The sequence below is a fragment of the Cyclopterus lumpus genome, chromosome 1, assembly GCF_009769545.1.
Source record: "Cyclopterus lumpus isolate fCycLum1 chromosome 1, fCycLum1.pri, whole genome shotgun sequence".
In the NCBI taxonomy this organism is placed as follows: Eukaryota; Metazoa; Chordata; class Actinopteri; order Perciformes; family Cyclopteridae; genus Cyclopterus; species Cyclopterus lumpus.
The window spans coordinates 8,055,521-8,077,073 of record NC_046966.1 but is presented as its reverse complement, the minus strand read 5'-3'; the positions used below and the strand labels follow the sequence as shown (position 1 = coordinate 8,077,073).

The window sequence follows — 21,553 nt, the reverse complement described above, 5'->3', positions numbered from 1 at the left end:
AGAATAGCTGCAAGTCTATTCAAGAGTTTGAATATTGATTAAGATAAATATACCGTAACAACCAACCGAACAGGAACATCCAGGTTATGCTCCAGAAGTAAGAAATCTTCATTGACATTTGTAAAAGAACTACAAATACAGCTTTGGAGCATAACGTTGGTCAGCAGTGTCTGCAGATAAAAGTTGGGGGGAAGACAGAACTGTTTTTAGAAGCCTTTACTGAACACCATTTCGCACAGGCCCTGGACCAGGCCCAGGACCAGGACCAGGACCAGGACCAGGACCAGGCCCAGGACCAGGACCAGGACCAGGACCAGGACCAGGACCAGGACCAGGACCAGGGGTTCAACGTCACCAGCTTGACAGACTGAAGCTAGCAGAGATGTGAGCGATGAAAACGGACCGGGAGGTCATTCAAAGTCACGGTATACAAAGTAGTTCATACGGTGTAACTCCTGACAGTAATCCGAACGACCACACTCGAAGGCGAGGTGAAGAGGCCAAACAAATGGTTCTGGACGTTTGGACCAGCTAAAGCAGACTGGAAGCAGAGACGAAAGCTAAAACGTTGATACGTTGTGATAAACGACGTATACGTGTACATATTGTGCACTGGTAGATGAGGGGTAGCTTTTTTAAAATGTATTGTTCACTTTATTAATACCCTGAATGTTCAAATTACAATAGTACGTGCATTAGATAATCATTTATCCAAGAACAAATAAGAAGAGAAATGGAGACTAAACCCCCGGGGCCAAGTTTATATAACTAAATGAGAGATCACATTAAGATTAGGCTATCAGCACAGCTCCGACACTGGGGACCAAATGTTGACACGGGCCATAGGGGGCAGAGTCTATGTTCACGGTAACATGTTTAAACTCCAGGAACACACCTGCATCATCACCTCTGTTTGGTCAACAAGCATTAGAAGCTGACTGCAGCAGCCGAAATGTCAAATCAACAGCCGCTGGTACAAATTGCCTAGAAAGGCTTCTGCCTGAATGTCCTTCTGTCTGTCTGCGCTTCTGTAGCTAATGGAAAACTAACCGCGTTTCCATAACAGGGTTGCTAACGGGGACCATTGATCCAAGGCCAAACACACAGCAGAAAAGAGGCACATAAGAAACAGACAGGAAAAACTATGTTAAAAGGAGATGGAACAGACCGATCGCAGCGAATATGGACACGTGCAGGCAAACACACTTTTCATTAGTGAACTCTGTTTCACTTCAAACGAAACACAGCCAGTTTCAAACCAAATATATACAAACTGAGACCTACTGGTCCCGCACTAAACACTATATATTATCTACAAACAACGTTCAAAATACGGGCATCGCATGCCATCTCTGTTTTTGGCTAAAACAAAAGGCAGTGATGTGATAGGAAATAACTTTAACACATACATTCAATGTCCTTCATTTCGCCTCAACAGTAAAGAACCAGAGTCCAAGACTCCACTGTGTGTGCACGTTTGACAGTGAGATTTGTGTGGTTTGGGCAAAAAGCTTCTTGTAGGATATGCAAGCATGGCGTTCAATATGTGGTTTGGAACCAGACTGGTTCAAACCCAAATATGCATGCAACAGTAAGTAGTGATGTCACCATGAGGTCTGCAGTCAAATGCTGGTTTGCTCACTCTGGAGAGAGTTCATTTCAACCATGCAACTGTGGAAAAAACATACAAAATAAGAGTGTAACCCTAAATATTTGATCCAGTCACTCCTATATACTTTGTCTTGAGAATAAATTACAACCGTTGCTGCAAATTAATAATTGAAAGTCTGTCATTTAGGTCCTATTAATAGTTGATAATGTGCAAATGTTTTAAAACAAAATGGAGCTCCCCTCCCTCTCTCACATGCCCCCATAACTGCATTTCCATGACACTGAAGCAATTTGTGGCTTCACAAATATGATCATCTATACAAAGTCTCTATACAAAGTCTCTTAGCCGTGGTTTTGGTGTGACGCTCCGCGGCTGCAGGCCAAAAAACAAGCCACACATGAACAATTATTGCTGGAGGCATGTTTATTATTTTACACCAAACATTACCATGCCCGCAGCTTAATAATATTATGATCTTCCCCCTTCTTGAAACCCATCAGCCGGAAAACACAAGATGTCTTGTTTCAGCTGTACATACCAACATTCTAGGCTGGAAGTGTACTTCACGTGCACTGTGTTATATACTGTATTTGAGGCCAGCTTTCTTTTTTGGCACGGCCTCTGCCTTCAACAAATTACTTCCGCCCAGCTGTCAACATTGTCAGAATTGTTTTCTTATCCTTTCCACTCCTCCTCCTTCCTTCCTTCCTCCTCTTGAGGTTCTTTTCTTCGTCCTCTCCTACCCATTTCCTTTCCTTCTCCACATGTCTTCAATGGGAGCGGTGAAGCCGCCCAGAGAAGGAGGGGGAAAGGTAAACAAACAGGAAAGGGAACTTGACGTTCAGCCCTCTGGACTGGGTCCCACTTCACTGACCGGCTGCTTGCGTCATCCATCTGCAAACCGCAAATGCGCTTTTCACACACACACACACACATACACACCCATGACTAGGGTCATTCCCAGAGACAGACACACAAAGTTAATCCACAATGACAAGCGCAAGGTCAATACTAGACCATTTAGCTGACTGTGTGATGTTATCTAGAGTACAACATTATGCAATGGTATTTAAAATCATAATGTTGTTGTAAAATGACTAACTGGCATGAAAGTAAACGTATTTTAAATCATAATGTTGTTGTAAAATGACTAACTGGCATGAAAGTAAACGTATTTTAAATCATAGTGTTGTTGTAAAATGACTAACTGGCATGAAAGTAAACGTATTTTAAATCATAGTGTTGTTGTAAAATGACTAACTGGCATGAAAGTAAACGTATTTTAAATCATAATGTTGTTGTAAAATGACTAACTGGCATGAAAGTAAACGTATTTTAAATCATAATGTTGTTGTAAAATGACTAACTGGCATGAAAGTAAACGTATTTTAAATCATAATGTTGTTGTAAAATGACTAACTGGCATGAAAGTAAACGTATTTTAAATCATAATGTTGTTGTAAAATGACTAACTGGCATGAAAGTAAACGTATTTTAAATCTCTTCAACATAAAGAATAAAGAACCACTACTGTAATTTAATTACATTGGCCTTTAGGACACATCAGATAAATCTAACAGCATAAAGCTTTACAGTTATCGTTCAATCTTTGCATGATTCAGAGAGAACAACATTTTTGTCAAGCACAACCCTATGAACAGCCAAGTGATCAACTTCACAGTGACAGAATGTAAAAGGTCCTCTGTGAAGGCTCCTCGAGTGAGGCTTTCAGAAATATGCACCATGATCCAGTTTGCCTCCCACTGACGTCAAAGCCCTATTAAGGCCAAATCAGCCCAGCAGCACTGCCCCCCTCCCCCTTTATTTAGAGGAAATCACCCAGCTTTTTTTTCCAAAATATCTGCACTGTTGATTCTTAGCCAGCGTTTGTGTGCGTGTGTGTGTGTGTGTGTGTGTGTGTGTGTGTGTGTGTGTGTAAGACAGAGAAAAGACAGAGCCATATTTGATTAATTACCTGCTTTGGAGAAAGGTTAAATGCTGGCCTGGCTCCGTTTTACTACTGTCTCGTTCTTTTCTTTCCATTTCTCTGTCAAACAAATAGAGGTGCTACTTACGGGCTACTTACATCTAACTTCAACAATCAGCATCCTCGACATGGATACTCAAATAAAGAATGTTACATTGACCCCAGGGAAATTCAGCACGAGGTAAATTGCTCTAAAAAGGCAAAAAAAAAGAAAAGAAAAATGAGGCTGTTCCTCTTGGAAAAGATCAGCTAAAACAAGTTTCTCACAATTAAGAGTTGACAGATCAAGGGAAAGGCCTCGGAAAAAATGAGTCACAACTTCATCCTCTTCAGGAAAACTATAAACATCAGGGAGTTTGAGGCAGGGCGTGTATCATCAACCTCTTTCACAACAGCAAGGACTCACTTACATTTATGACGATTTCACAATATATGTATTAAGTCGCTGTGACCAATGGATATGCTCATGGTGATTAAGACTATTCCAGATCAAGTTCAACTCCTGTGAACACAAACATTGTGGCTTTCGACCAAAATAAAAATGCCGTTTTTTACTTTGTTGACTTTTGGGGGTGGGGGTGGACAGTCTCGGCATACACTACTGGTCACACTCATGGATGTGGAAAGAGAACTGGATACAGCTTTGGAGCCCATGTTAATTCCTATAAAAGTTGCTTATTGCCACATGAAGCCAAAATGGCTTGACTGCCTAGTATTAAATGACCCTGACCTTCCGAAATGCTTCCGCATCCCCGGGCCCACAGAGCAGGCGCACTAGCGTTCCCTTTAACCCCGCCTCCCACCTTCTGCTCAACCACATAAACAGTTCCTTACTCCTTGGGAAATAACTCTAGATTGATCTATTAGTGTGTTTTACAACTTTTGGTACTTAGTGATTTAAATAATGCTAATTGAGTGCTGTACTGGGAACTTGATTTACCTCAGACGTCTCTTAACCAATGTAAGTCTATGTAAAAAAAAAAAGGGGTTTTAGGCCCAATGGCATCACATGACGGACCCGGAAGTTGTGATTCCATGAATTGGTTACTAAGAATAATATGACTGTATCAAGCTGAGCAAAGGTGTTTTTTTATTGCCTATGAAACCAACTATTTCTCAGTAAAGTCAGAAGGTGTTATTTCATATGAAACATATGTAGGAAACACACTTTGCCCATTTCAGCTGTCAACGATGAGTGGAAATAGTCTTTTCATGTTATATCGACGGTTCCTTATCATTTTATCATTTGTCATCAACAACTATGTTAGGGTTAATAACATTAGCACATTAAAGAAGTTAATTTGTAATGATATATTGATGTTTTAAATTGACGTTTTCATGAGTGAGCTTCGCCAAAAAGCATCAGCATCGCTGGCTGTTTGTCCATCTCACGAAATCAACACTGGTTTCGTTCTCCAATCGGTATTCAGCCGCTGCTGTTGCCTTTCTGTCTGTCAGTTATCCCAGATGAAGTTTGCTGTGTCTTGCTTGTTAATGAGCCTTTTTGAATTACAAATGAAGGGTGAAAAATATAACTCGCTCTAGCCGTTTGCTGGTCTTTTGATGGCCTTGGCAGAACAAAAATTAAACAGATGCTGGTGGTGATCACTGATCCGGGCAGACCGGGGGAAGAGACAAAAAGTCTATGATCCTCAAAGCCCGGCCACTGTTGTGTGCTTTGTTGCAGGGATTCGACTTAACTCTCACCCTTGAATTTGTTTTTTCTTCTGCAACATCCTTGTGTCTCAGAGTGTGTGCACACGTATTCCCCCACACACAGAAGGAGGCCTGTGCATTTCAGGTCAACATGAGAGGAAAAGCTAACTATTGGGCAGAGAGAGGGTGTAACTTTTCATGTCAACACTCTGTGTAAAAGGATACTGTACTACCTGTATGGGTCTCCATAAAGTATTGACTAGTTTCTTTGCAGCACATTTCAGAAGAAAAAGGCACTGTACACACCAGAAAAGGTTTCAGTACGCCTCCCCTTCCTCACCCGCGGTGAATTCTGGGATTGTAGCACAGGACTTTTCAAAAGGGCCGCCCTCAGGAGAGAAGCAAGTGGGATGAAAGTGATTCATGCGCACGCAAAAAACAGGCAAGCATGCACAGTGGGAAAATGAATATGTGTGGGACGTGCTCAGCAGTGTGTGCCGCGCACCAAACAGACAGAAAGCAACAAGCAAGAGACTAAAAAATAAAAGCACTGGTTCAACAATGCGGGAGAGATCATGCCGGTGACTCCATGTAGTCTGTAGAAGCTTCGGGAAAAGAAAGGCTCAGAATCTTAATCACTAGACCTCAATCATCACAGACTGGGACTGACAGGTGCTAAGTGATGTGAAGCCTGGCCTATAATCCAGATCATGCTGCTGTACTAGTTGTGTCCGATTCTAAACCCTTTCATGCTGTATCTAAGTTAATGTTAAGAAAGACTTGCATGTGGCTGTGTGTGAGTATTACATACAGTATACGTTGGTTTGTGTATACGAGCTGAATCTGGTTAAGATCCTGCACCACCGCTCCTCTTGTGAAAATCTTTCCATAGAAATGGCAACAGAACTTCTTCAGTAGACGAATAACAGAAACAGCCTTGTGTAAAAAGTAAGTAAAGAATACATCTCAGTGATTATATGCGATTTCTGGAATTTCTGAGGGGCTGTGAGGGCCAGCCGGACTTTCACTGAGCAGGCTGCATGTTAAGACCTCTTTAGATCTATTTAAAGAGCCGGCACATCTGCCCCCTGTTTGCCTTTCCAGGGCTGTAAAACCTGGAAAGTGAAAGGACGGTGAGCCGTGATGAACGAGTTGGGAGACGGACGGTCTTTATGAGGTACACACTTTGATTGTTTGCACCACAGACTTCAAATGAACAGAACAGGACTTGTATATACACAAATCAACCTTCTCAAGTGCTGTATTTCATGCTTTCCTCTAGCTGGGTGCACTCAAGATGGCCGTCGAGAAACATTACACTGTTGTTATGGAAAATCTGTGAAACTGAAGCACACAGTAAGCACCGTAAAGCCGTATTATGCAATATTTGCATGTCAGTGGCTCCAAATAGCATATGTTTGAAATCGGAGGACTTCGATACCTAGAAAACAAGTCGACTGCCACCCAGCACACTTCGCCAACCACACTGCTGCTTGACGTTTTATAGCGAAAGAATAGAAGAGAAGTGAAAACCTACATATTGCTTTTTAGGAGGCGGATAAAATATGTATTTGTCCATCTTATTTTGATTCCTCACAAATACCACCCGTAGTTCACACGGTCAGGTCCGCGACATTTAAACAAATAAAACATTACTCTTTACTGGTCTCAAACTGAAACCACCTCAACATGTATGTTATATATTGCTGCATAGTGTATCAGTTAAAATTGTCCATGTGTGTCTATCTTGGCATACACATGTTGAATATTCTCTGTTTCTGGTCCGGGGGAAGCTTTTTATTTAATTTTTTTCAATGAGGGATAGGCAGGAACTAATAAAACCCATCACATATGAAAAGAATCCCTAGCGACAAATTAAATTATTGTTGCCTCATATCACACATCCCTGGGTTCACTTGCTAACTTCTAATGCTTTGGCATCAAATCCCGAAATCACAACTCAAATGCTCGGTAATATTTGTCTAGTAAACTGGCTTCCGCCTTCCAGGGTCAAAGAGAGACAAAGGAATCCTAAAGGCTGCACTCGTGATACTCGACTGGCTCCGAGGCTGGACCGAAGTTTACACAAGTTAAAAATGAGCATTATGAGATGTGATTTTAATTAATTTAACCCTGAAAACCAAACAAAAAGCAAGCTAAAGGTTAGCTAGCTTACTTGGGCTGAGTGGCTTTCAAATTTTATTTTACTTTACTCCATGGCACAGAATGTCTTTATTTCTGTAATACCCGTCTAACATAGGCTAATAGAGGATTATTATAAATGGCACTCGGGGGGGGGGGGGGGGGGGGTCAGGAGCAGGTCCCTGTGGGTCAGCTGGCTACAACTATGTCATGTGCTATCCTTTTTACTCAGGGGATTTTACCATTACAACACTAGTCTGTAACCTCTTTGCACCACGCGCACAAGCACAAACACACATACTTCCGCCAGTCAATACATCTTAGCAGGCATTTTCGTTCCATAATCCTCTAAATCACACTACAAATCAGCCATGGTCAGGGCTGACTCAGAGGACACTAAAATAGGGTGAAATACACACACACACACACACACACACACACACACACACACACACACACAGAGAGGAGGACAATCAGTCCTCACTCTTACTTTTCAGAGGAGGGTTGAGAACGTGACCTACCTTTATTTTACAATCATTTGAGGGACAGTAATTATGTCCCTACATCCTCCCCCCCTCTCTCTCTCTCTCTCTCTCACTCACACACACTCACACACACACATCGTATTGCTCTCCTGCCGGCGACGGCCGAGATTCACTGAACATCAACCTTTCCTGTGAAGCGATTAAGATAAGACGGGAAGTTTATTAGCGTAATTTCAACCGGCATTCAGCGAACTGATGATCTCTGTGTTTCTTCATCACAATTCCTTCGCGTGGAGGTGACAGAGGAAAACATTGACCTTAAAATCGTGCTCCAGGCTTTTAGAGCACCGCTGCCCCTCGAAGACCCCCGTCCCTTCGGAGAACTCAACCCACTGGGAACTGAGACAAACGGGCTCATTTTCCAGCTCACACCGCCGCAGTTCTCAATCTGGTCAATTGCCCTAGAATGGCCGTGGAGGAAGTTACTCAGTATTTGTCTGAGATAGTTCTACCTGGGAAAAGAGAGTGCACTCGAGCGGTTATCACAAAATGCACTCCCCTAAATATCAAACGTGTCTTTCGTGTCAAATCCAGATGAAAGCCGATGAAGCCGAGTGACGACAGCAGAACATTGACTGAGATCATTTACTGTCGCTTTTGTGATGGAGTGCTGGTCATTCTTGTTAGAGCAGCAAATACATCTAGCGGAAATATCAAGGGTTTCAGAGGTCAGAATATGAGGTCTATCAAGCTGAACATTTTTCAAATTAAAATAATCTTGATGAAAATGTCTTGACAGGTGTGTGTGCATGCCTGCTGGCATCTTTGTTCCCCTGACTTAAATGCATTCGCCGCTGCTGGGAGGCTGAGTGCTCCACAGTGGGGTGAGAGCCATCAAAGAGTGAACAACATTTGTCCTGGCTTCTCAGCGGGAGTCTTGGGAAAAAAACATACAGCATGACTTATGCGCTACCACCGCATTGGTCCATATCTCAACAACTATTGGATGCATTTGGTGGGTAATTGCACTCGTGATTCTTCTTACTGGTTTTGGCTATTCACAGACTTTTCCTTTAGCATCACGAAACAATTCAGTTTGTGGTTATCATGTCAAATATGTCAACATCAACTGGATCAATCGGCATAAAAATGTTGTTCAGGCATTCATGGTGCCCAGATGATGCACCCTGATGACGCCTTCCTCTCGCCTCTAGCGCCACCACGAGGTTGATGATGATGACTGTGGCGTTTCCCCCATCGACCTCAGCTGTACGTTGTGTTAAATGCTAGAAGATGTTTGCATGCGCACAACCTAATCTATGTTGAATATGGTAAACGACATACCGGGCAACCATCAGCATATTGTCATTGTTGTTGTCCGCATGCCAACATTATCATCTTGCTGTGCCTAAGTCTAAATCATAATCTTATCTTGCAGGCAAACATCCTCTGAGATGTTTAAGAAAATAATTATGTGGCAACATTCAGCCACCTGGAAGCAACCGACTAGTAGTTCTGTTTACCTGGAATAGCAGCACGGCCTATTTACCTTCGCTATTGTGCCTACGCCAAAACGTAGAAGGAAGCGCTCATTATTTGACAGTCATCCGAGGGATGGTCTTACACTATAATCACTATAATCCACTCCAAGATGGGGGTAATGGTAGGCATGGATAGCACTGGTTACCATAGAAACGAGCAACAATAATGAAGTGTGTCAGCATAGAGCTATCTATAGCTGGTTTAGTGTGTGTGTGTGTGTGTGTGTGTGTGTGTGTGTGTGTGTGTGTGTGTGTGTGTGTGTGTGTGTGCATGTGCGTGCGAGTGTGTGTGCGTGCGTGCGTGGGCTCAGCAGATAGTTGTTCCAAAGATGCATTGCACCTGTGTGTGGGCTGAAGGCCTAGCAGAACAGCATGATGACCAGTGTGCGCGAGTGTATTATTATCCCGAGTGTAAAAGAATCCGCCAGTAACACAAAGTGGAAGCAAAGCTTTCAAAACTTTCTCACAGCAGGTACAAAGCAGATTATATAATAGATGAAATAGCACACTGCATTTTGTGCACACATGTAAGCGTTGACACATAGGGGCTTAAACTGAGCTGCCCAAGTAATTTAAAGAGCTTTGGAAAACAGACCCTCAAGAACCCACACGTGTACATTTACTCTCTTTTAAAGCTGTTGGGATTACAGTGGCGACCTGTAACATGCGTCTGTTGAGAAACGGCCTCCACATTAACAGAGCTGCTCAGAAACCACTGACTGCATTAAACCACCGATGTCTTCTCTTCCCAACTTCATATTTCATGCAACTCAAGCTTCTCTCCACCTCTGTCGACCGCTCTTCTTTCTCTCCCTCTTTCTATTTGCATGTAATTTACAGCCATTATCCTCGCGTGGCAGCATCTGCCGAGTCCTCCTCGAACCATCTCCATCTGTCTGCCCTCATAAAATGTTTACTTCTCGACCCATCTCTCTACAGACTAATTGAGGGGAAAAAGAAGCAGGATGTGCTGCACTTGTACCATCTCAGAGTCTCTCTGCTGAGTTAAAGCAGGGACTATGGCAGCTACTACACAAGTAAAGGTTGTAAAAAAAACAAAAAAAACATCAGCTCTGTGCCTGTGAACTCGTACACATAAACAAATACACACACACACACTGCTCGCGTGAAACTACAGTGGGAAATGACCACCAGAACACTAAATTGCATTTGATCAGATGACAACTCCCTCTCCGTAGCCTCCAGTGGTAAAGGAAAATAAAAGGCAAACGGTTAACAATACAGCCAAAGCCCTAATCAGTGTCAGAGCACACACATGGCTGGCCGCTGATAGTGTAGCCTAATAAACAAGGCCACTTCAAAGCCATTTTCAAGCTCAAGTGGTAGCATTATCGAAGTGACATTTGCTGATGTAAGATATTACTAGCCTAAATCACGGTTTTCTTTTATGCAGACCTTGTGATAATGTTTCCCCTCAACCTCTTTAAAAGAGGGTCCCCATTCTGGCCTGAATACAGGATCACAGTCCACTAGGAAGTGTTTGATGTCAAATGCCAGTGTTTGCTGTATCTGGTACATTGTGGACGTTGAAGCAACAGAAAGTCCACTTGCGGAAAAAACTAAACTATTCCATGTAGCTCCTGGCATTGAGCGAAGCCGGTGAAATCTCGTTGGATAAACAACAAAGAAATGTGCCTGGGTCCACTTGTAGGTGCTTGGCTGAGTGCAGCAAATGAATGTGTGTAATGTCAAGCGCTGTGAAGAGGCTGTGGAGCTTCATCCCTCACATAATTCCATGAACGCACCATCAACTTCAATCCGGCATTTCAGCCTTTCACCGTATTTGGGTGGCAATCATTGCATGCAAAAGGTCCATTCACAAGTATACTAAAGACTAGATAGAAGACCAAATATTGATGTAAAACAAATGAAAGGGTTTTATTCTAATATCAGCATGCTTACTGAACATGAACTGGACATGAACCCGCAGTAGCAACAGTGAGCCTCCGTGAAGATGTCCACATTGAACACAGCAAAAAAAGATGAAGCTTTGGTCTGAAGAATCAGCTGCTTTGTGTCTATTTCCAGCCACGCGTTACAGATTTAGCAGCCGCCTTCAAACTGATGGTAGAAAACGCCTCTTATCCCTCGTGTGATTTGCTGGTGCAGCGGAGAAATGGTGGAAGAAAATCTACTTTTTATCATCGTGACACAAGGCAGTTTCATGCTATGATTATTAACTTTGAAAACTGTTATCCATAGTGGATTAAGCAGGGTAATGTGGACTTGAGGTTATTATTTTTAAATCGGCTAAATATGATAAGACCAACTATATAGTGTTTTATTTAAAGATAAAGACACACACACACACACAACAGAGCACAACGATGAAACAGTCCTAATGAAAGCTGACTTGTTATTTTCCAAAAAGTCATCATCAGGCTTTTATGATGAAAACACTCCAGCAGCGGGGCGAGCTGCTGCATTAATGACACTTTTCTGCAGCAAGGAGCCGTGTTCATGCCTTTAGGGCATGAAGTAATTATTTGTCGTAAACTAGTAGTCAGAGGACTCTGTTTACCGATTGTTTGCAGGTATTCTTTAGCCGCAGCTCCAGTGTGTTTTCGCCTTTCAGTATGTGAGGAAACAGTAACACAGTAAGTTGGGCCTCACCTGAGGGAGATCGAGGTGCAGGTCACACAACATCTTACATGGTGGAGGCGATGATGATGTGTACCCTCTGTTAGAGTGTGTGTGCACATTACTGTTAATTAATAGACACACGCACAAGTCTGCGTGCGTGCGTGCGTGCGTGCGTGCGTGCGTGCGTGCGTGCGTGCGTGCGTGCGTGCGTGCGTGCGTGCGTGCGTGCGTGTGTGCACGAGAGACAAACTGAAATATGTTCCCTGGATAAATGAGTGTCAGAATGGCGCAGCAATCTTATGGAGCTCTTCTGAAACTGCCTTTCTTGTGATACGATACTACACGCACGCGCATTCACACACACCGCATAAACATCGACACATGAACGCACACACACAGCCATCTAGGAAATGAGAATGGGCCTCATCCGTGGATAATGGTCCATCACAACCCATGATGGTTTCCTCTAGAAGAGTAAATGGCAGTAAATGGGATGATGATTGAATCACAGCACACTGTCATGTAGACCAGATGGCAAAAAAAAAGCCTTTGCGCCTTACCATGACACCAAAGAAACAAACAGCATCTAATAGGCTCCACATTTCCTAAGCAAACCCTGGAGTGGAAGGTAGAAAGGTCGAAACATGGAGAGAGAAAAACTGTATTCGGAATGAATAGGTAGCTGTGCTTGTGAAAAAGAATATGGACGTTGTGTTACTAGCTTGATATTAGAGTTTTTATGTTGTATTTAGACTGGGTTGCTATGGAGGGAAGCAAGATGTTATAATAAACTGGGAGCTTAGAGTAAATCAAAGAGTGGACCCCCCATGTTGGCAAACATCCCCCTAATTGACAATAAACAGAGAGAAGAGTTTCACTACACGGTCAGTCAAGTCTCACTTAACACAACTTTTTATTACATTTGTATTACATCACACTTCCTAAATGCTGAAACCACTGTGGGGGGGGGGGGGGGGGGGGGGGGGGGCTTCTTTAATTACCTTGCTTTCAAGAAACAGTTTGAGTTTTCTGGAAAGCGGCGTCGCTGAGTCAAAGCACATTTGTTCTCACCAGCTCTCTCAGCCTGTGGATACATGAAATTAACTGCTGCCGTCATGGAAACATGCTCCGGGACAGAACAAAGGCAACCAATCTTGCTAAAAAGTCCTTATTGAAAAGAAAAAAAAATGAAGGAAAAAAAAGTAATTCTTCTTGTACATGAATGAAGTAACCAAGGGGAAACAGACACTACTGCCAACACTGATGAAATCTTCTCCTGCCTTGTGTGAACGTTAGGCTTAAATAAACTGTTTTTGTCCACTTATTATGCCATGCCTCGAGCCATGGAAGGCAGCGGCGCGTGAAACGGTTCAAATTGTCCCCGTCATGCTTGAGGGCTAAGACGATGTCTCTCCAACACGGACACGTCCGTGTACATCTGTGGCAGATAATCCCTTCGTGGGTGAAAGCGCAACATGCGAGTGTGACAAAGCAGTTCCAATCCTATTACGGGACTTTGTGGGCCCACCACTAAACAATACCACCACATCTGGTGCTGCACTTCCGCCTGCTGCTTTCCAGACAAATGTCTGTCTGTGTTAGGTGTGTGTTCAGAGCCCAAATGAGGCTTCTGTGATTGGTGTGTGAACTCTATGTGGTTTTAGTCAAATAGGGGCATCTTTGATGAGTTCTGGCAGGACCATTACTTTCAGAGGTGCTTTGCAAAATGCCACGGCGCGAGCCAGCAACCCAGGTGTCCTCCCAGCCGTCCAGCCGGCCATTCATTCAAGCAGCCTTCCCCACATCCTCCCATTTATACGTCTGTCCATTCCAGAGTCAACCCCTCCGTCCTCTCAGCCTGCCAACAGCGGCAAAACAAGCAGCTTCCCTTTCGCAAAACCCCCGACAGAATCTCAAAGGTGATTTAACGTACCCGCACGCTATACTTCACTGGTTTGTTGGGCAAAATGGTTCCACTATTGGGAATAAATGGCACGGGTCTCAGAGCAGATTTCATTCTTTCACAATCCGATGCGGTCATCGTCCTCCAGTTATTACCAGAGCCAACACCCCATCAAAAAGCCATTTGGCCAACGGCTACGACCGTCTATTAACCCCATCAAATTCGAAACACATGGATGTTCAGTTAATTAAGCTTTCAATGGGTGTCATTTCACTGGCCTTCGCTGAATGTCACTATGCTCTGGGTCACAATGGTTGGTGGAAGGAAAAAGGAAGAATAAACGAGTCTGGCCTTCTGCAGAAACCCTCATGTTACCCTCAGAGTCTGAGCTCGTCATAAGCGCTCCCCGGTGCACAGATGAAGCGATTAGAGTGCAAAGTTGAAGTTGTGATCAAAACTTCAGATTCATCCACCAAGGCCACGTTACCGCAGGAGCCACACAATGACTCGGGTCAGTCAGAGGTTGGGCCAAGTCAGCATTTTTTTCTGGTGAGCTTGAAAAAAAGGGGCATGTCAGCCCAAGACGGAGAGGTGCAAGTGAGAGCTACTGCAGCAGAGAAAGGCCGAAGCTATACTGTGACTGAACTCCTAAGTTACAGATTTTATCCAGACCTGATAATCTTGATTTGTCTGCACTGAGTCATCCTGGTCCTTCTTATTAGACAGTGAACCCTTAACTTAAGTGTGATGATTTCTAGACCAGAGAATGTCTATAAGTCCATATTTCAGAAGTTTCAGGGAGGACAATATATTCTTTTGGTAAAATGTGAACATAAAAAAAAGTATCATGTCAATAATGTTTTGGTCAGCAAGCTTGCCAGCGGATCATTTGGGGAATTTCCTTTGTTTGCACTGTGATGACTAAAAAGGGGAGGCCACAAATTCCCTAAAAGTAATAGTTTCACATTGGGCAAAACTTGGTGAGAGTTAAGTGACCAAATCAATATGACAAACTTATGTGTGCATTATATGTGAAGCTACAACCAGCAGCCAGTTAGCTTAGCTTAGCATAAAGACCTACATCAGAGGGAAACAACTTGGTTTTTAGTTATAACATGTTACAATCGAGAGCTTTCAAAGAGTTTATAGTTGGACTCCCCCCCCACCCCACCCCGATTCCAGTCTTTAAGGTAGATTAATTTTTCATTGTAAGTATAGAAGAATACAATGGAGGGAAAAAGGCAGCAGTGACATGTTGGGCACACACCCAGACAAGCAGAGGATGACTCAGAGGACAGAGTCACAGCTTATAGAACTCCAGTATTGCTAAATGATTTCCTCAGTGTGTATGCAGTTTGTTAGACTTGTATAAACACTGCATGGATAGCCGCTCCAACATCTGCAGTAGTAAGGCTGATGGTGACGCAGCCCAGCCAAGCAGCAGGCGGCAATCTCTTCCCAGAGACAATACACAAAGACGTGACCTTGCATGTCCCCATGACTCTAAATCCAAGCGCACACACACACACGCACGCACACACACACTATTAGCACATGACCCTGGGGAATTTCAAAGAAAACATATCTCCCAGAACTTCCCGCATTAGCCCAACTCCTCCCCTCTGCGTCCTCTCTGCCATCCTTCTCTCCTCGTCCCCTGAAGCCCTCGGCAGTCGGCACCGAGTAGTCCATCCTTACTCGCCAGCCATCCATCCTTTCCTTCTTTCATTCTTCCTCTCCCTTTGAACGGACAGGAAACTTTGAGACAACTTTTAGGAGACACGAGATGAAACCCACTCAAATGTGTGCAGCAATGATAAGAAGAAGAAAACAAATAGAAGTAACCAGCAGCTCCCCTGCATTCCCCCCCCCCCCCCCCGTCAACAAACAATGACGGCCCGCTTCCTGGAATTGATCCAAAAAGGGCTGCATCCCGGCAAAAAAAAAACTAAAAATGGAAGCAAAGTGCAAAGTCTGTCTGAGCAGTTACAATGGCCATGTGACACCGACGCATCCATTCCCTTTCTAAATGTTACAATACGAGTACATGTCCCACAGACAGTACCTCACTTCTAATCATATTGTATTTCAAAGGAGTATCTTTATGAACCTTTATTGTGACCTTAAAGCTTCACACCAGCTGATAAACAGAACAAAAAGCACTAGTTGAACTAGTTGTTTAGCTTAATAATAAATTGGACAGACATATCACGCTTTAGGTTTGACCTGCATTTTGTAGCAAGGGTCTCTGTAGTAATTCATAGTAACAGGAAGTTGCATATATGCCGCAAATCGTAAAGAAAGAAAGAAAGAAGTGTATTAACAGGCATGTCACTTTTGGAATGACAGTGAAATGCTGTATTTGCATTTGGTTTTGGTGGTCAGGTACCTCTTTTGTTCAGTTCTAATTACAGATAGAGCCTTTAATTACACTACTCGTGCTTCTCCCGACAACCATCTGTTCAATGGATGCTCCCGCTACTCCTCTGGGCTTAAATAAACGCACGGCGAAGCCTCAAGGTTTATTTACTGAACATAAAAATGCATGTGTGAATGCAAACACCCACATAACACACACACACACACACACAAACACACACAAAGACGTCACAGGCACAGCAAAGCAGAACCTCGGTCAAGCCAGCCGGCGCTTGAAATTGAATGCTAGTCTATTTGTCTGTGAGGTACGGGTGCTTGGATAGCCCCAAAGCACTAGATAGACAATAATTGTAATTTGTTGTAAAGTGTTCGTTATGAAATCCAATTGTAATTAAATCTGACGTTACTGGACTGTTTGTTTGTTTTTTAAGGGAGCTTGTAAAATACAAAATAATCAAGTAATAATATTTGATCTGTAATAAGAATATTTAATTCAGTGCTTAGCTAAAATGTACACTGGATTTCTGTGTAGGATAAACCCTGACTATGTCCATGTCAAGTTTCATGTGATGTTACTGTTTTTACAGTATTACCGTTTACAGTTTGAGAAAATTAAAGTCGGCTTTATTTGCAGATGTTCGGGATCAGGATTTTCTCGACCACGAGTAAAATCACATGACATCTGACAAAGTAAGGGTCATCCTGACCAATAAAGTTTTGTATAACCTCTTCAGGGTTTGTTTTATTTATAGTTAAAATATGAGGAAATACAAAATACCACTGTGTAATTTGAGCAAACCTTCCCTTTAACTTTCTCAACACCTGAACAGTAGAATCACATGAAATTAGACATGAACAAGTGAATGTTTAAGTATAACCACTCAAGGAATCCCTGAAATCAAAGTACAAATATGAGGAAAGTATGCATATGAATGTCATTTGAGCTGACATTTTCTCAAAAACTGTTTAGTAAAAGCACATGAAAATTGAGATGGCTATGGTCAGGGTCATCCTGAAAAGAAATCTTTGCTAACCAATAAAGGAAATGCTCTATTACAGACCAACATTATTATTTTACCTTTCGAGCATCTCTTTTTTTATGAAAAACAGTACACTAGTGCAACTTCAGATTTTATTACAATTGGATTTCATATAATGTACATCCTAAAAAAACATTTGACTTGTTATATCAAATTGAACAAATGATCGCTTAAATATAGGTGCTCTGTGCTTTTGGGCCTATCGCCCAAGTACCGTAACACCACGAATAGACAAGCATTACATTTCAAGCGCCGGGGCTGGCTTGACCGAAGTTTTGCAGATGACGGCTCGCTTGACCGCAGTCAACTTTCTACATACGTCAGTGGGGTGTTGTGTCTTTTTTTTTTTTTTTTTTTTGCACCGCAAGCCAGCCCAGAGCCTAGAGGGGGAACAAAAGTTATTTATCTTCTTTGAACATGCACTTGGCAAGAGTTTCATGCAAATGCGCAGCCACTCCATCAGCATTTATGAGTCTCATTCCACGTTTATCTCAATTCCTTTGAACAACAAGCATACAGTTGGTCTGTGAAGTGTGAAAAGATGTGGGGAAGAGTCCTCTGTCTGCCTTCATCTCAGCATCTGAATTGACAAGATGTCAGTGGAGACGATGCGCTGTAGCCACACCATTATTCCACCTGACTACCAGCCGTCTGCTGCAAGAAACCACAACCACAACAACAACAACAACTGCAAAGCAATCACCACAACAAAAGCCTTGGAAATGAGCAAAAAAACAATGACATGGGTGATAATTGAAGAAAAGAAGAAGAAAAAAGCTGCTGAGTAGCATGCATGTCTGGACGAGAGCGCAATCACCTTCTAATGTTAGACTGGAGTCCAAATAGACAAATGGGCTGAATGCAGACAATGGCCCTGTTGTCAGTCTGTTATCCATCCGCGCGCACAGGTCGCGTAAACACACCGCCACGCGCACGGACCCCGGCTCAGCCAATAGGGCGGCGGGGATATAACGCGGCGCGATTCATTGTGTGTACGAACGAGTTCAACAGTAATAGTGCGTCTCACATTGTGGCTTCTCCGCTGCGGATCAGTGACGTAGCAGTGGACGATTGAGTCGGGCAAACTACCCCAAAACTACGATGGGATGCATTTCATGAAAAGTGACACACAAAGAGTTACGCGTCGGCCGACTGCTCGTTTAGTAGCTCTCTGAGAAAAGGCTTTATATTATTCAAAGATGATGATTAAGTGTTGTTTTTTCTTAAAGTGTGGTCAAACCCCACCAACAAAAAGTAGTCGTTTCGCCCTCGTGGAATGGTTTTCAAAGGTTCTCAGAGTCTTCGTATCGTGACCGGGCGAGACAAGAGCATGAGGGGATAGTTCAGGCTCACAATAAAGTGCTTCAAATGCATCTGAATGCTACTAAACGCATCTCCCCCCCCCCCCCCCACACGCCCGGGACAGCGAACCCTATACGGTTGACGCAGTCAGGCGTCTCCGAACAATAGAGAACCTCAGTTGCGGCAACAAATGACACATTAAGTGTCAGGAGAAGAAGAAAAAACACAACAACAAACAAAAAACTCACCTCGTCCACTGTGAGTGGCATGCATATCCTGTACTCCTTCAGCAACATCTTCCGCCGTACGCGCGTCTCTCGTGTGCACTCACAATGTGTCAAAACCAGCCAAGTCAACGATCCCTCCGCCAGCCGACAGGATGTGTGTAATGTCTGGAGACGTGTCAGCGCATGTGGGGAGGATGGTCGAGCCCGGGTTAGGAAAGGCAGCCCGAGTTGAGGCTGAGTTCTCTCATTTGGACCTGCGGACACTGTCGCCGACTGGGAGCGATTCGGTCAGTAATGAGCTCGGTTTAAGGATCGTCCCCCCTCTTATCACGCTGAGGAGTCAAGCTCGGCGAACAGAGCCGAACAGAACCGGAACCTGTTGGGTGTAGGACTTCAAAATAAGAGTGTGAACCGTGTCACGTTCGAAAATGAAGAAGAAACAAAAATACACTTCAGATATCCCTGTAGACTAATGTAACACTAAACAGTGGTTAATACAAAATATTCAAAATATCATTTTACCAAATAATAATAGCCTGTGTCCAAGACATATCAACTGAAGCTGGCACCTGCCTGGGGCCTGAGATCCAGCGGCCCCCGAAAGCTAGGCTGCTTGTCGATTGTTTTATGGTAATTCAACCAACTGTATATTTGTTAGGTAGCCCTGAGTCAAAGCCTGGTTTTGGAAGCACACAATGTAAGATGTCCGCAATTAAGTTGTCTTCCAATCACATTACCACAAACTAAAATGGAGTATTATTTCAGTACCTACGACAGGCATTGGACTTTCTTGTAAATTGAAGGCAGTTACAGTACAGAGGGTAGGCTATGTGTAGGGCAGGTGGTGTAGATAGGCAGTAGGTCAATGCTGCATTTTTTTGTTGGCTTATAATGTATGTATTTGCTATAGGCTAATTGAGTAACTCAATGTATTTCATGTCAATTTCTTTTTCGGATGCGTGATAAAGCCCAATGCCGATGTTTTCAGGAATTATATTTGCTGATTGGTTTGAATTATGTCAAATAATGTACAGGTTAACAATTGAACATTTACTGTCTAGGAGCATTTTTTCAGTATCTTAGTCCTTGTCTTTGACCTTCTTCCTATTTGCATTTCATGAAAAGTGACACACAAAGAGTTACGCATCGGCCGACGTTTAGTAGCTCTCTGAGAAAAGGCTTTATATTATTAAAAGATGATAATTAAGTGTTGTTTTTCTTAAAGTGTGGTCAATCCCCACCAGAAAAAGTAGTCGTTTCGCCCTCGTGGAATGGTTTTCAAAGGTTCTCAGAGTCTTCGTATTGTGACCGGGCGAGACAAGACCATGAGGGGATAGTTCAGGTCTTTGACCTTCTTCCTATTTATCTATCTATCTATCTATCTATTTATCTATTCATCTATTCATCCATCCGTTATTGACTAACATTTTCAGTGTTTCTCCAATAACGAATGACAAATATTTTGAAAAGTGTTTGACCGGATGTGACACTGCCTTCTGCCAGGTAGCTAACCACACACTGCTTTTCTTTTCTTTTCTTTTCTTTTCTGTAACGTGTCGCTACAAATAAATTTCCAATTCGCTGATAAAGAAAATGCGAGTCCCGTGAACCCGCCCTGCTCAACCAATTCACACACCAAGGTTGCTGCCTTCAAAGTTATGAGGAGGAAACAAGTCCTTGAGCGGGCTGGAAGGCGACTCTCTCTCTCCGCTTTATCCGGTTCTTCTTCTACTACTTAAAGCAGCTTGCAGAGGCATCGGAAAATGTACGCGGCTTAACAGAACCCACCCCCCTCCCTCCCCTTCCGTCCCTCGGCTCGGCCCGCTGATATACATCGTGGTACTTGGTGGAAGTGTCGGTCGGCTTAACCGCAGCGCAGGAAACATCCCCCCCCCCCCCCCCCCCCCCCCCCCCCCCCCGCACATCTGTCTCACCCTTCCTTTCCGTCTCACATATAGCCTGTGCACACACACGGCAAAGAAGAAGAAGAAGAAAGCTTTGTTGTTGTTGTTGTTGTTGTTGTTGTTGTTGTTGTTGTTTCATGGACAAACTGTGAAATATTGTTCAGTCTCCAAATCAACCTCAATCTGTCTAAAAAATAAAGAAGCCCCTAAAACAAAAGCAAGAAAGAGGAATGTTAAACGGCCCACAAAGCAGACAGCGTGCGTTGTATTATTTACTACTTCAGTCGGGTGCACATGAAGGTGACAAATGAAGATGGCGTCTGCTGAAACGTTTGATCAAATGCCCTTTCTGTGAACGCACTCGGCTGGTGGGTCAAACACGTACTTCAGAGGACGGCAGAGTAGCCTGCATCTGTGATGAAGTCACTCAGAATTAGTCACACTTACTTTTGACAAAAAGTAGAGAGAGAGAGAAACACATTAAACAGTGTTAATGAAGGAGGTGGGGGTTGCATTGATGCCTTCATTGACACCTGTGATTTGTTTGGGTCTCAGCTAAATTCCCACTCATAATTCTGCATTGACAAACAGCACTTCGCACTGTCAGCACGCATTCAGCGTTTCCCCAAGAAGTATATTCATGCAGGGTGGCACTCCGAAACGCCATTTGAATTTAAACTCTCCACTTAATCCCCAAACTGGTGTGTGAGCAGCTCCTCAAAGCATGGTCACCAACATGTTGTACTGAGACTGGGATACGTGGAGACATAG

The 21,553-nt window shown here is 43.3% G+C and overlaps 1 protein-coding gene across 3 annotated transcripts in view; it reads right to left on the bottom strand.

Moving 5' to 3' along the window:
• LOC117747185 (cytoplasmic phosphatidylinositol transfer protein 1-like) overlaps window positions 1-20,602 on the bottom strand; it is a 64,027-nt gene extending 43,425 nt beyond the window's left edge. For 2 of the 3 annotated variants that reach the window (XM_034556605.1, XM_034556551.1), the window contains exon 1: window positions 18,900-19,254. In XM_034556605.1, the coding sequence (XP_034412496.1) occupies window positions 18,900-18,947 (48 nt within the window). In that variant the 5' untranslated portion in view covers window positions 18,948-19,254. Of the gene's footprint in view, window positions 1-18,899; window positions 19,255-20,514 lie in introns of those variants that run through there. The other variant, XM_034556554.1, reaches the window with a different exon arrangement.
• Between the last annotated feature and the right edge of the window lie 951 nt (window positions 20,603-21,553).